At 40.6% G+C, this 15452-nt stretch overlaps 1 protein-coding gene across 2 annotated transcripts in view; it reads left to right on the top strand.

Moving 5' to 3' along the window:
• slc8a4a (solute carrier family 8 member 4a) overlaps positions 1 to 14330 on the top strand; it is a 32050-nt gene extending 17720 nt beyond the window's left edge. For both annotated transcript variants that reach the window (XM_044139641.1, XM_044139640.1), the window contains exons 5-9: positions 1911 to 2017; positions 2832 to 2950; positions 4136 to 4235; positions 8824 to 9096; positions 11036 to 14330. In XM_044139641.1, the coding sequence (XP_043995576.1) occupies positions 1911 to 2017; positions 2832 to 2950; positions 4136 to 4235; positions 8824 to 9096; positions 11036 to 11415 (979 nt within the window). In that variant the 3' untranslated portion in view covers positions 11416 to 14330. The remainder of the gene's footprint in view (positions 1 to 1910; positions 2018 to 2831; positions 2951 to 4135; positions 4236 to 8823; positions 9097 to 11035) is intronic.
• Positions 14331 to 15452: the final 1122 nt, after the last annotated feature.

Genomic DNA, 15452 nt, shown 5'->3' with positions numbered 1-15452 from the left:
TGTCACACTGCCTGCGTTTCCATGGTAAAGGAAGAGCCGCAGCTTTAAAGAAACAACACTCCAGCAATTCCTCTTCGCATCTGACACTGCAGAATACACAATTTGATCACCAGCTAAGGCAGGTTGTCATGCATTTGTTTGGCGTGTCGGAAAATTTTGCAGGATGGCAGTAATGTGCCACTCGTGTGTGCTGCGGTAAACGAGTTTACTCAAGAGTCCCTAAAGTTAGGGTAAGGCTACCATTAGCCCTAACTGGTTTCTAATAGAACGCTTTGAAGATGAGATGAATTTGTTTGATGTTTATGTAACCTTTATTTAACCTTTTTTCAACCAAAAAGTTCAGAAAACATCAAAACATCAGGATATCACACAGCAGAAAACAGAAGAATTATCAAAAAGAGAGAAAGAATTTGAAATGCAACCATACTCATACTGACTATATTATAATACACATTATAGTTCTTAAAAGCAGGTACATTGGTCACGTTTTACGGTTTTTGTCGCGTTGATAAAGGTCGATGCTTTAGTGTTTTATCAAGTTGTTCCAAACGCTGGTTTGATCTAATCATGTTCGAACTGAAATGATATGAAAGTATTATTGGGAATACTGATGGAGGGGTTTTGTCAATAGTTTTATATATGAATTTGTACCAATTTATTCATCTGTCATGAGAATCATGTCCTGAATGTACAACCAATGAATCTGAAGTTACTGCATGATGGCATCACTTGAATATCTTTGAGGAAAACCTTGATTTAGCATTAAGCTAGTTTTCATACAAAATGGGGGTCCAAACGGTAAGCTGTACTCTAATAAAAATAATAAACCGTGTTTAATTTGTAACAGAAACGTCTTCCACGGTTTAATCAGCTCATGTTAGCGGGCAAACACTGCCTCATGAACCTTCACAGTTTTTTTTTTGTTTTTTTTTTTTTTTCATTTTAAGACCTAAACAGGAAGCTTCAAAGTACACAAACTCTTCTCTCTCTCTCCGTTTCTCTGTGAGGATCCGAGGCTTTGCAGCGATTCACTCTGCTCCCACTGGCATGACTCTCCCTGACATTAAACAGCGGGATGACGCGATCAGTGGTGTTTAAAATAAAATATCTTGTGTTCTGCGAGTGAACGTTCTCCCTGTGCCTTGTCAGACCCTGAGTGTATGTGTGTAGACAGAAATAGACAACCACCCACATATCATTAGGGAGATGCAGGGAGAGAGGGAGGGAGAGAGAGAGAGAGAGAGAGAGAGAGAGAGAGAGAGAGAGAGAGAGAGAGAGAGAGAGAGAGAGAAAGAGAGAGAGAGAGCGAGAGAGAGACGGGCTGTGACAGCGTAGGAGAGTGAAGCGGTGCTGAAGAAAAAGAAATATGGTGGTCACAGCTCGACACCTCGTGTTTTTGTGCTGCATTCAGATGCAAGAAATGCGTTTCTGGGTGAGGTTTAGGAGTTTGCTGGGTTTTCCCCTGCAAATTAGCGCTTATAATTTCCACAGCGAACTTCTCTGGTAATCTGAATTAGGATGTGAAGTGTGTGGGAGGGGTGTGGGCCATTTCGCTACACGCTCGTACTTTAATGGACTTAATGATGTAGAAGGAGTCCGCCCTCTTGTGGAGTGCTGGGGGAAAGGAGAAAAAATAAATCACATTCTGCTCGGCATTACAGGATATTTTGTGGAGCACTTCAGCTTCCACCCTCTTACCTAACAGTTTCATGATTCATTGTGTAGGCTGAAACATTTGTTTTACCCGAATCTCTGCAATAAATCATGGACAAAATCATAAAGTGTTTTGTGTAATACTTAAAAAAAAAAAAAAAAAAGATTTCCTGTCTGATGTTTATAAAGGAGCCGATTAAAACGCTTAATTGTCATCAGTTTGTTGTTTTATTTGTTCGTTTCCTGTCTGTCTCCAGGAAGCTGCTGAACGTGAAGATAATCGATGACGAGGAATATGAGAAGAATAAGACGTTCACGATTGTGTTGGAGGAACCCGTGTTGTTGGAGGTGGGACAGAGACACGGTGAGTCTTCAGTCATGAGTTTCTCCGTGTTTAATGATGGAAGAGAGAGTAAATTCAGTTCTATGCAACGTATTATGGAGGGTCAGAAAGAAGCATTTTGGTCTCACGTGACCAGACTACCTAGCTGTGTCTCTTTCATGTTTTTTTGACAGAACTGGGAGTTCTTACAGCTTTCTCTCAACACCAGCTGTTTGCGCATAACTTCGGTGATGTTCCACGACAGTCGGAAAAACACAATTTCGCAATTGCTATGTTTCCTTTAAAAAAGAAATACGTTTAAAATCAAACGCAACATCTTTAAAAAAAACATGGGGCACCATCATCCTCCTACCACTTCCTGTCATCTTCTTTGTCATTTCTTCCAGTAGTAACATCCAGTTGTTGAACACATGACCCCTGTGATGTGACAGAAGTGTTTCCATTGCAGTTTCATCCTAGCACAAAGACTTTGTGTTGAAAAACAAGACGTTTTTTTTAAAAAAAATGAAATTAAACAAATTTATTTTCAAAACGTGAAGTTGGGCAAATTTAAGGTTACTGGAAGCACAGCTGTTGCCTTTCTCTTTGCTATCCCTCCATAAAGGTTAGATTTGTGGGCCAAATTCTCCCACCTGAGCTTTATATATCTGCAGCTCCTCCAGCGTTCTCATAGATTCTTGTGGCTCTTCTCCGATTTAATGCTACTCACTTGCTGTATTCTTGGTCTTCATGATGCTGCTTGTTCGCTGATGTTCTCTCATAAAACTCTGAAACGTCGCAGAACTAGTTACCTTCGTGGTATAATCAAAGTTTTTGCTTCTGCTGATCTGTGCAGGGGACTCCAATGACAACAAAACTGCGGTGGGTCCAGAAGACTTGTCAAAGATGGGCTGCCCCGTCCTGGGAGAGCACACCAAGCTGGAGGTGGTCATTGAGGAATCCTACGAGTTCAAGGTAACTTAAAAACCAGCAGTTTTGAGCCGCTCTCCTCCTAAAACAAGATCTCTTGTTTACATTTTGTGCCGGTGAATAAACACTGTAGTTGACACCGTTTTTAGCTAACTTTAATTAATTTCAAACATGAAGCTGCTAAGAATTATTCTGTAGACGCGTCACAATACCTTTTCGGCTTTGCGCTGAGAAAGTTGAACAGTCTGTCATGGTGCTGAATATGTGTCTGTAAGTCCCTTTGTTATTTTGAATCAACTCTATCATTTACATCCACAAGTGGAGGAATCTTTATTTCTGTCTCAGTTTTCTGGATATGCTTGTCTAAGTTCGTAACGGAAAGCAGAGGCATTTTGAGACTCTGATTTAGCTTGTAGGTCAGTAAAAAAAACATACCACAGTCTTTAAATTTCAAGTGGTGAGGGTAGAGAGCATAAAGGTAACTACAAGAGCTCTGTATGTCAAATAACTGAGACACGAGACCAAGAGAAGAGAAGTCTCCAAACGTTATAGCAATGTTCATCAAATTACATAATTTCATCTTTTACAGCGAATATGAATCTAAACTCAGCCAAAAAGCTGTGTTGAATTATGAAGCATATTCGTGTTGCAAACTAACGTCTCAACGCAGCATTGATGGAGAACGGATGGGATTTTACAACAAAGACAAGTAAAAAACGACTGTAGGAAGAAAAAAAAAGGCCTTTTCTGCAGGTTCAGACCTGAGAAGAAAAGAAGACGCCAGTTTGGCCTCTGGTTTGCTCTGCTAATCCAATCTGAGACCCTCTGATTACATCACCATGACATCAGCCTCATTATTACTCCCGTTCCAGCCACGGGACACACTGTGTTCGCAGGTTTATATTGCAGAGTAAACTGATGCCTTGGTGTAAAACTGGCCGTTGCGTTCCTTTAAGACTATTTAAGAGCAATTAAGCTGCTACAAGATACAGATCTGAGACTCCCAGCTCCCCTCACTGGCTCTGCTTCCTGTGGGCATGAAGCCCAGCCCAACCCCACCTCCCTCCAAATCTGGTTTTGAGACTCACTCTGCACCCCAGTGGGATGAGAGATGCCGGTAATTGTACCCTCAGTCACCTCATCAGTGTCTCCCGTGTCACTTCTTGCTAAGCCTGCGCCGGTAACGTGTGTCTCATGCCTGCTTGTCTCTGTCTCCGTGGTCGTCTCCAGAGCACAGTGGACAAGCTGATCAAGAAGACCAACCTGGCGCTGGTGGTGGGCAGCAGCAGCTGGAGGGAGCAGTTTGTCAGCGCCGTCACTGTCAGCGCAGGTGAGCCTCACGGAGCTGGACGCTAACATCTGCTCCTCCTGGCGAAGGCGGACCCGTGCGGTCTGGATCAGGTCCCGCCAGCCGCCTGTCGTGCTTCGTTCTCTAGGATGTTTCTGCGTTAAAACCCCAAAGACGAGCGTCTCAGTTTAAAGTTTTAAGGTCCTTCGGCGAGTCAGCGTTTATTTTCTGCATCTGTTTGGAGCTGACAGCTGATTAAAAATGCATTATGTGCTGAATTCCTTATAAGGCCCACCGTCTGGACAATTCATGTGACTCTTGGCGCTCAGCTCTTTCACAAAACCCATTTGTTTTGTGAAACTTTCAGATTTGCTCACACGAAATCAGACAGACAGTAAATCAAATCTGACGACGCGGAAGTTTTCGTTTTGTTTGTTCCAGCTTAAAGTCGGCAACATTTGCTTGAAAATATGTAAATTCACAAAGCGCTTTGCTGAATTTGTGAAGACATACGGAAAGTCTGTTCCTGCTGTGAATTTACCTCACTGTTCTCAAGAACACACATTTCAGCACGGCTCAACGGCTTCCGAAATGAATCGTTTTTTATTTCCACTTTGTTTGACGGAGCTTTAACTTTATCAATTCGAAAAATCTAATCAAAGCACTGCCTTATGCTGCTAAAATTTGAAAAATGATCTGCAATAATCGTAACTTACTCCATTTGTAGTCGGAACTTGAAAATTCCTACCAATTGACAGGGTTTTTTTTTTCAAAGTATTAAACAGACAATTGTAGCAACACATACAAAAAGAAGATACAAGTTTGACCTCAAATTACCTTTACTAGCAATGAAAACCTACATCTGGTTACAGTTCAAACTGCAGCCCTGCAGTCTCCAACGGTTGGTCTCAAAGCTCATCGGAGCTCTTACCATCATCACCGTCAAAGTCGTTAATGTCAGGTGCATTACCGTCCTCTTGAGAAGCTGTAACCATAACAACAGCAGCTGTAAGTAGATGTACGTGTAAAATATGCAAATGTTAGACGTCACAACAGTACCCACTACTAAATGGATACAAATCTTAACTTGGAGTCGGTTTGGCAATAAAACATCAATAATTTGTGGTAAGATGTGTTTTACTGTAGCTAAATTCAGCTTGTAAAGGGATCAATATGCATGTGAACTTAGTGGGACAATAAATCCATTCACTCTCGACTTATTCCTTTATGGTCAAGTAGAAAATTGTCAAAAACAAAGGAAGGATTTTTGAGCCGCCTTTCCATAAAAAAGAAAGTGATTGTATGGTTAACTTTCAACACTGGTTCTGTAAAGAACCAATACTTTTACCGCATATTTATATTAGTGTAAAAGTCTATAACTCGGAATACAACAAAAAAGCATTTCAACAGAGAAAAGATGAGACGTGACAGTTTGAGATCAATTCTACATGAAGTTGGTCAATATTTTTTCTAAAAAATCTATAACATGGTTAAATTGGAATCACTTGCGGGAATTTAAACAATAAAAATACACATTATTCTCAGAGGAGGTGAGCAATAAATCATTACAACTTTACAAAGAAACTATGCTGGTGTCCTTAAAGTAGAACAAAGTCGAGACCTGACTGAATGTGTTGTATTATTACTCTGAGATCTAACAAATCCCATCGCTGCGTTATTCTGTCTGCGAGATACATTATTACAAATAATTTGATTACTCTATTAACCTTCTTGAATATGAGGTTCTTGTCTTGATTTGGAGGATATCTAAAATCTTTGTCGTGCAAATCTGTTTGCAGCTGCATATGTTTTAAAACAACATATGATGCGTTTTCTTTGCATTAAACCTGGAGACGGTCTGTTCAAACCAGCTGCAAAAGATGACTTCAGCATCCCTGCTTTGTGAATTTATCCCAGAATATTTTGTATAAATGAACAGAAATTATACCTTCAGTCGTTATTTCGATCTCAGTGGTAAAGACATTGATTCACGATTGTGTTATTGTTTTTAAAACAACAATCAGGTCAGCTTGTTGTACTGAGCGAATAAACGGAAACAGCAAAACCTGCAGCACCACAACTGTCGGTAATCAGGAGGATATTTTAGTGCCCTTGTTTGCAGATAATGATAAAAATACAAAAAAGTAGTCCTAACAAAATAATTTTTCCCTTTGCACTATATCCTGCAGCTATGCTCTATTTTAAAACTGAACTATTATAGTTATTATATAGAGAAGGCTCTCTGGTGTAGGGTTGACTCATGCTGTTTGCTTGAAGACAGGACGGTCTAAATCCAGATTTTACCGCGTTCCAGTTCCTGAAAATCATTCTTTCAGAGATGTTCTTTCACATTGCAGGTCAGCAAATGTGTCTTTACTCCTGCTGTAAGGTATTAGACTCTTCAGTGCATGTTGATATTCACGGTAGCTTTGTATGTTTGGACCCAGACCTGTCTTTGACTGTACTGTCAAAACATAACCTCTTTCACAAAGTATCAGTCCTTCTTTACCATTTTGTTGTCTTTCAGATGATTTTTGATATTCTTTCTGTATAAGACCTGAAGGGTGAAAAGACAGTGTCCATGTGATATTATGTTAATTCTGGAGGGTATATTTAAAAATGATTAGGGCAACAGAATCAATCGTGGATTTTTCCCTCAGAAAAATCTGAGTTTGATGAGGATTTTAGCAGGGAGGTACAGTCATTGTAGAGATCTGCTAAAGATTTACTACCATTAGTGAATTAATTGCTTTTAAAGTCTTTTAATGTCTTTTTGAAACAAAGTAGTTTTATCGTGATGCTTCTATACGTGTAGCTACCGAGGTTATACGATAAGACAGTATTTTTCATGAGAACGAGAGGAGACTAGATTTTATGCATATTTCTGGTGGCTTTACAACCACAATAAAGTTTTTATGAATGAGCTGTTGTGAGTGCTGGGTGAGCATGACTAGAAATCTAAATTGACTACAAGTTTAGTCAGTTTATTTTCAAATCAGCTTAACCCACTGGAGCTGGTTCCTATTGGTTATAAACTGAAGCAGATGCTAAGTTTAGCATCGGTTAGCCCAGTCCACTGTTTTCTCACAGTGTTGCCTGCGAATAGTTTGTTTGTTGTCGCTCACTCTGCCACAGAAACGAGAATCTGAAATTGCTGGAGATCAGACAACAGGCTTCATCTGTCAGCACAAACAGGTTTCCTCTCAGGTCTCAATGATAATTACAATTCAGTATTTTCGTTCAGTCATTTCAAGGCGCTTCTTAAAATAAACAGGTCCAGTTCTTGTGCATAAATGGTCACGGACAGACAGATTCAAATTCCTGTTCAAGCTGAACTAAAATGTAATCCGGTGTAATTAATTTTTCTTTGCCAACTGGTTAAAGGCAAGTCAAGTCAGGTCCAGGAAGCTCGACGGGTCGAGTTACCGACTTCGCCTCCTGCTCAGACACACAGCAGCAGTGGAGATTAATGACTCACTTTCATCCGGAACCAACCTCCAGCAGAACTGGACTTAATACGAGCCGCCATCTGCTGCTACTCACTGCTCTACCCAACATGTAGGGCAAGCCCAAGGTTTTGCGGGACCCTGAGCGCTCCCTTTGATTTGGGGAAACTTTCCAACTCGACTGATAGCTCTGTGACATCTGTGGTTTAAATTAGGAGAGTCAAACTCATTTTCATTTTGGGTCAAGATGAAGCACGGTCTTTAAAGGGCCGGTTGTGGCAGAAAGTATTGATGAAACTACAAAATATGTCTCTGAATTTGATGAATTCCTCTAGAAATTAAATAATTTGAAATAAAATTTTACATTAATGTAAACTGGTATTATATAGACAAAACTGTTGATTTGACTGAAAATATTTAAAAATGTGTGTATAAAGCTCTGGAAAAAAATTAAGAGCTAACTGAAAACCTCCTGGTTATTCCACCAAGTATTGATTTCTGACCTGAGTTAAAACATTAGTATTGTTATTTCTAAATGAACATGAACTTGTTTTCTTTGCATTGCTTGAGGTCTGAAAGCACTGCATCCTTTTCGTTATTTTGACCATTTCTCATTTTCTGCAAATAAATGCAAACTTTATTGTATTTATTTATTATTTATTGGTACAAGGCTTTGTTATAACTGTGTAGTTTTTTAATATTATCAATTTAATAGTGGCTTAGCAACAGCTTGCTTCTTATTTGTCTGTAAAACATCTACTAAAGAGCAGAGAAGGAGGCTGTAGCTGTCCCAACAGGGTAATTATTGTGAATTTTACTTGGATTATTCCGAGGAAAACACTTGTTTTAAAAATGGCGACTAACAACACACAGATCCTGCTTGTGTGTGTGAACCATCAATTGGTATAATTGCCTTGACTGATGTCCCTGTATCGGTAACCTCCTCCTGGATCATATTGATGACACATGGGTCAAGTCGGGCCTGAATCCTCGTTAGGTGACAACGATGACATCCTGATAACGTTAAGTACAGGCGGTTTGTGCAGCGCGGGTCCCTTTCTCGGTGAAAAAACCCACAAACCCCAGTGGCAACAGCAGAAGAAACACGTATTAATCACCGGATATTCTTTCAGCCAGCTGCTGCTTCCTACTGCTTTTACTTTTCGTTAATGTTTTCCCGCCAGGTGACGATGACGAGGAGGAGAGCGGGGAGGAACGGCTGCCGTCCTGCTTTGATTACATCATGCACTTCCTGACGGTTTTCTGGAAAGTTCTCTTCGCCTTCGTCCCCCCGACCGAATACTGGAACGGATGGGCCTGCTTCTTCGTCTCCATCTCCCTCATCGGCGTCCTGACAGCCGTGACGGGCGACTTGGCCTCACACTTTGGATGCACCGTCGGTCTGAAGGACTCAGTCACCGCCGTGGTGTTTGTTGCCCTCGGCACCTCTGTTCCAGGTGGGTGTCTGTGCCGGGGAATCGACCTGCTCTGTAATCCCTCTGGGTTTTCGCCTGTGGCGCAGAAGCAGCTGCTCCGGGAGACTTACGTAACCTCTTGTTCTCCTGAGCTGTCGGAGGAATTATCTCCAAAGCTCTCACTTAGTACCTTAACAAGACGTAAACAAAGGAAAGCACAGTTCCACTCGTACCATCGGCTTGTATTCCCATCTCACCATTTCCTAATTTTTTTTTTTTTTTGTGCGTCTTTGAGGCAATAAATTCAGGAGACGTGTCTCGTTAAAATGGGGAACTTTTGCATTTGATACGTCCTTCAAATTAGAATTACGGCTTCTTAGAAAAACATAGAGAGGCTCCCTCTGATTCTCCGTCTCGTTTCTGCTAGACGACACGCAAACATCCCACGAGATGTTGCCGTTTCACTGCTACGTCTTTTCTCATTTAAACAGGAACATATTTTGCTTTTAATGAGACAATAAGTCTCGCAAAAATGACACCTCTTTACCAGGTGAAGCCACATGCTAACAGCAAATGGATGTTGCCGGGCTCCTGTAAAATCCTACCGAGTAAGAGTCATCAGGATGCCCTTGAAGACCATACCAGTCGTCTACGGAGCTGTTCCGGAATTAGATAAATTATTAGTCATTACGTGACATAATTAAAAGTATCACTTTTAATTTTGAGTGTAGGAATTTGGTAGTCGTTTGTGAAGTAGCGCCTGCTGAAGAAGTCCATTCAAAATACTAGGCATCTGTAACTAAAGCGTTTGACCTTATAGGTTTTACTTTCTAGCTGTTTTTAGAAGTCTATCTAACCTTTACATGTCTGTGTTCATATTCAACGAGGTTTGTAAAAACATTTTGTCCTTCAAATCAACTTTTAAGTTGAGTTTTTTTATATACGTACCTCAGTTAGCAATAGGGTGGTTCAAAGTGCTTTGTGTCATAAAAACACAATACAGTCACAAGTTATGAAACAGGCGATAATATATTAATTTCATATCAGTATGTTTTATCAAATGTCATCAAAATCATATTTATTGATCAATCTTCCAGTTAGTATGAATCAAAGGCAGCTCTAAATAGGTGAAGGATTTAGCCTGGGCTTAAAGGAACTCAGTGTTTCGGCTGTTTTGCCGTTTTCTGGAAGTTTGCTCCAGATTAGTGGAGGATGAAAACTGAATGCTGCTTCTCTCTTTTTTCGGTTCTGGTTCTGGGGATGCAGATCAGACCAGAACCAGAAGACCCGAGAGGCCTGGAAGGTTTATACAACAACAGATCTCTAATTTATTCTGACTCTAAGCTGTTCAGTGATCTGTAAACTCACAGAAGTATTTTAAAGTGTATTCTCTGAGCTGTGGAATGACTTCAGAACAGGGATGATGCTTTCCGTCTTCCTGGTTTTAGCGAGAACATGAGCAGCAGCGACCTGGATCCGGTTGACTAATTTTTAGGCAAATAGTGAGTAGACTACTGCAGTAACCAAAGCGACTAAAGATAAACGCATGGATGACTTTTTCCAGATCTTGCGGAGACATTAGCTCTTTAATCAGACTTCTATGAGTCCAGTTTGGCAGCCAATACTCACCCTGTGCACGACTGGCATGCAGACACAGATTGAACCCCCTTATTCCTGTAGGTAAAAGGGTCACTGCAGATGGAGAGTCAGTTGCTGTAGGCAATTACCATTATCCCACAATGAAAGATTTCTATCCTGATGAGAAAAGTCTCCCCAAGAATGACACTGCGCCCATCAATAGGCCACCGCGGTTCACAGACAGCTGCGATAAGTGTGATTAGAAAAAAAATCAATGCCAGGAAACCTGGAGCTGTTCAAGGTGACTCTGAGACGTTCTCCACTGACATTCCCTGTGATTTGTCATCAGCTGGTGGCTTAAGTTTAAAGACATACCCGGTTTTTCTCGTCTTCTCTCGCACAGACACGTTTGCGAGTAAAGTGGCCGCCATCCAGGACCAGTACGCCGACGCTTCCATCGGGAACGTGACGGGCAGCAACGCGGTGAACGTTTTCCTGGGCATCGGGGTGGCGTGGACCATCGCCGCCGTTTACTGGAAAACCAAAGGTCAGACATTCAAGGTGAACCCGGGCTCGCTGGCCTTCTCCGTCACCCTCTTCACCATCATGGCGGTGGTGTGTGTGCTGGTGCTGCTCTACCGCAGGCGCCCCAGCGTCTCGGGCGGCGAGCTCGGGGGCCCACGGACAGCCAAGCTCCTCACCGTCTTCCTGTTCCTTTCCCTCTGGTTCATCTACATCCTGTTGGCCTCCTTGGAGGCATACTGCCACGTGCCTGGCTTCTAAACGCAAGGCAAAAGAGAAAAAAAGTACAGACATGACTCCTCTTCTTGTTTTTACAGTTTTCTCACTGTTTTTGTCTATTTTCACAAGATTTCTAACTATTTGTATCATCACTTATTATTGATACAGCACAAAATCTAGAAAATGATGCACTTAAGGACTTTGGGACTTTGCTACCGCTGATGACGCTGTGAAAGCTAGCTTTAGCCACTAAAACTAAACTTTCTTTTCCTACTCTAAAATACATATTTCATGTGACGTTTACAGTGCTGTGAAAATGTATTTACCAACCGACAGATTTCTTCTGTTTTTCCTTTTTTATTTTTTCGGTGACATGTTTCAGATCTTCAGATATTTTTTAATATCAAACCATGATAACAGGAGTAAAATAATTGGCACCATAAAGTAATAACTTAGCCATCCTTGGCAGCAACTTGGCAGCAAATTTTGACCTACTCTCCTTTGCAGAATTTCTTCAAAAATCAGGAGCGTTTGAGGGTTGATGGGCATTAAGAACCTAATTTGGGTCATGCTTCATGCTCTCAGTCAGACTTAAGTCCAGCCTTTAGCTAGGCCATTCCAAGACCTTAACTTTTGGTATGTTGTAGCTGTTTGTAGGTGCGCTTCCTGCTCTGTTTCGGATCGTTGTCCCGTATGACATCAGGATAACTCGTCCAGGTCCAAAAGCAGCGAACTCCCGCAGCTGGAGTTCTGGATCTGAAATGCTGCGTTAGTTTTAGAGCAGATATAACAGGATAGCCATCCATTGAAAGTTTTCTTTTTTCTGTCTTATCAGCCCACAGAATATTCTCCCAAACGTCTTGGAGAGGATCAAGATGTTTTGGGGGTTTTTTGGTACATTTGAGGCGTTTTGGACTCCCTTTTGATGACAATTGTGCCCAGTCACTTTCTTAAAACCTCGTTGCACCGCTGTGTGAGCCTTTTGGTTCAAAGGCATCGGAAGACGCAATGCCGCACTAAAAAGACGCTTCCATGTCATCTTTTTACATATTCAGCTCAAAGCATGAACAATTTGATCGCCATATTAACCTCCCTGCAATGGATTACTATTTTTATCTTTTTAATTTGTAGAAGAACTCCACCACGTGAATGGCACAGCTCTCCCACGCCGTGTGTACAGCACATGTTCATTCCTCGCTGCAGAAACAATGCAACTGTGACTCAGATGTCACAGCAGTCGCTCCGAATTAATCTCACTTAGCCTCACACTAGGCTGTACAGGCGGTTTGTACACCTGCACTACCTGGAGTAGGGAAACCAAAAGTGAAACTTAAGCCACCACCTACTGATTTATTGATTATTTGACCACCTAATAGAGCACTGACATTTTATTCCCTGATGGTCGGTCTGTTCTTATTTTGAAGAAATAAATAAAACAAGATGGGGACGTCACAGAAAAGTAACACCGACACTCATACTACCCAATGAATCAGTAGCATGCATGCTACAGATTAGCATGCTACTGTCCCGATGTGGACATTTCACATCGGGAGTGGAGCAAAAGCGTCACGCAAACTTAAAAACCTGATCGTTTAAAAAAAAAAATCCCCTTCTTCTCCTCACGTTTGAACCCACTTACCGGGTATTTTCAAATCGTAACATGACAGGAAACAGCGTTTCTACAGCTTTAGTGGTAGATCACAACCACTGACCTTGACTGAGTCTCTTAAATGTGTTTGATGATCTGAAACAAGTGTATAAAAAAGCTAAACAAAGAAGAAATCTGTGAGGTGCGCAACACTTTTTCACTGTATATAACCAGCTTCAGTTCCACCAAGCCGCTCTTTAGCTCGACATTTACAGCATTATTTTGTCTTTTTGTGTAACCTACTGATTCAGTTCGCTTAATCTTGACACGGACACTCGAGTTTCCTCGGTGGAGGGTGAAAAATGAACGTTGGTGCATGGGGTGACGTTACATTAGAGCTTCGATGCAATATGGAGGACTTGAGAAGGACAAAACATGCTTGTGCAATCAATATTAACATTAACTATTCATTGTATATCATGTAAAGGATGAACATTGTGCGTGGGAGTTTTGTGAAAGACTCGGTGTGTTTACTTTTGCACGTACTCAGATTCACAGTTTCTTGGTAATCAATTTTATGAAGTGCTGTGTGTGATTTTTTGGACATGGCTGTTGAAGTGTTGGTGTTTTTTTTTTTGTTGTTGTTGTTTTTCTGTACATGTGAATCCCAGCTGTTTCATGCTCTCTCCACTGCCTGGTGCCCTTTCCTCACATCGCCTTCTTCATAGGTTTCAGACAGCCAAGGTTTTCGAGAAATGACCCGGGTTTTTTTTGTTGTTTTTTTTTTTTTTTTACAATTGTGGAGTAGAAGCAAAGTGTTTGCTTTTAGATAGATTTAATGAAGTTTACATATATGTGTGTGTGCGTGCGTGTGTGTGTGTGTGTGTGTGTACAGGTGAGCCTTTCTCTGGGATAATATCTTTTAAAGAATAGACTTCACAGATGGTACATCGGTATTGTTCGCATTTATTAAAATAAAAAACAAGAAAAGTGATAGTTTGTGTGCAGATTTGAAAAACTCTTCTTTTAACCTCTGTCTTGCTGACACTGTTACAACAAAAGCACAGAAGAAAGCAAAGTGACGCCTTTCCAAAGCGATCAGCACAAATAGATAGCACCAAAAGAGTTTATGATTTGACTTGAAAAATGTGTTATAAACAGGATGTGTGTACTGTATTACTTGAGAGTGCTACACAGCCGTCTTTTTTATTATTATTATTGTTATTATTTATTTAACCTGGAGTGTGTATAGCCATATTTATTGTTACTGTATTGCTGTAGAGCTATTTATATGATCTATTTTACTTTTATTTATATGCACGTTTGATGTATAAAAAGTGGAAATAAATGTTGATGATTTATGGTCCCAGAAAGATTTGCGGTGTTTGTATTACTTTTGTGTGTAATTATAGATAAAAAAAAACCAAAACTTAAGGCTTGGGTAATGTTGACATCACCTATATACTCCCTAGCAGCAGTGGCAGCGAAAATGCCGGGAATGATGTAAAAAGGAGTAAAGCAGGATCTGGAATAATCCCCCAACTGCAGCACTGTGTCTTAATAACTGTCTTTTTATGGCAGGCGAAAACCTCCCTTAATTGCAAACACATTAACTTGAAAGCAAACCTCCTGGTGTGACAAAAAAGATTATTATTATTACTTGTGGGCGCATGCAATTTTCTGTTCATGGTCGAATTATCTTGTACTCTGCTTTATAACTCAAAGATGTTTGTTTTTTTCCCCCCCACCCATTTATAGACATGAAAAAATCCCTTTTAACTTGTCGCGCTTGCTGAACCGGATGAAGGTCTGGAAACTGAAGGATGTTTTAATTGGGATCATCCGAGGATGTTCTTGTCCCGAGAATGTTTTTTTTTTTTATATGACAGAGTCATCCAACATACACTTTAATTCAAACAAAATATTCAGTATTATTTATGAAAAATAACCTCAGTTTTTATATGTAAATTGTTACTTTATGTATAAAAATGTCTTTTGTAAAAGGGCTAATTAGCTGACATGCTAATATTTGAATACTTTACGATTCGTGGTGCTGTGGGCTCTTTCACCCTTCAGGAGGAATAAAAGACAAACTAAGAGTTACGAATGTTCAAACTCAAAATACGTAATGATTAATTTTAGTTTTACCTGCTCTATTTTTTTTTAATGAAATCTGTCTATCATTAAAGATCCAAAGGCTTCGGACTGGAAAGGTAAAGGTAGTTTTATTTATATACCACATTTCCAGCAACAAGGCAATACAAAGGGTTAGGCTTGGGGGTTCACAGGATTTAATGTTGCCTTATTAAAAGAAAAAACAGACAATTTCCTAATTTTGGGGGTTTCCTATGTTGTTGGCCAAATTCTTATCATCCTGGACTTTTGGTCAGGGGCCGAGCAAAATCATTTCAAGGGCTACAAATGGCCCCCGGGCCACACTTTGGACACCCCTCCTCTAAGTTCTCTACTAAATTCATGTAAGTCTCAGATT

The sequence above is a fragment of the Gambusia affinis genome, linkage group LG15, assembly GCF_019740435.1.
Source record: "Gambusia affinis linkage group LG15, SWU_Gaff_1.0, whole genome shotgun sequence".
Lineage (NCBI taxonomy): Eukaryota > Metazoa > Chordata > Actinopteri > Cyprinodontiformes > Poeciliidae > Gambusia > Gambusia affinis.
Note: the sequence above shows the minus strand (reverse complement) of the source record. Positions and strands in the feature narration are given on the sequence as shown.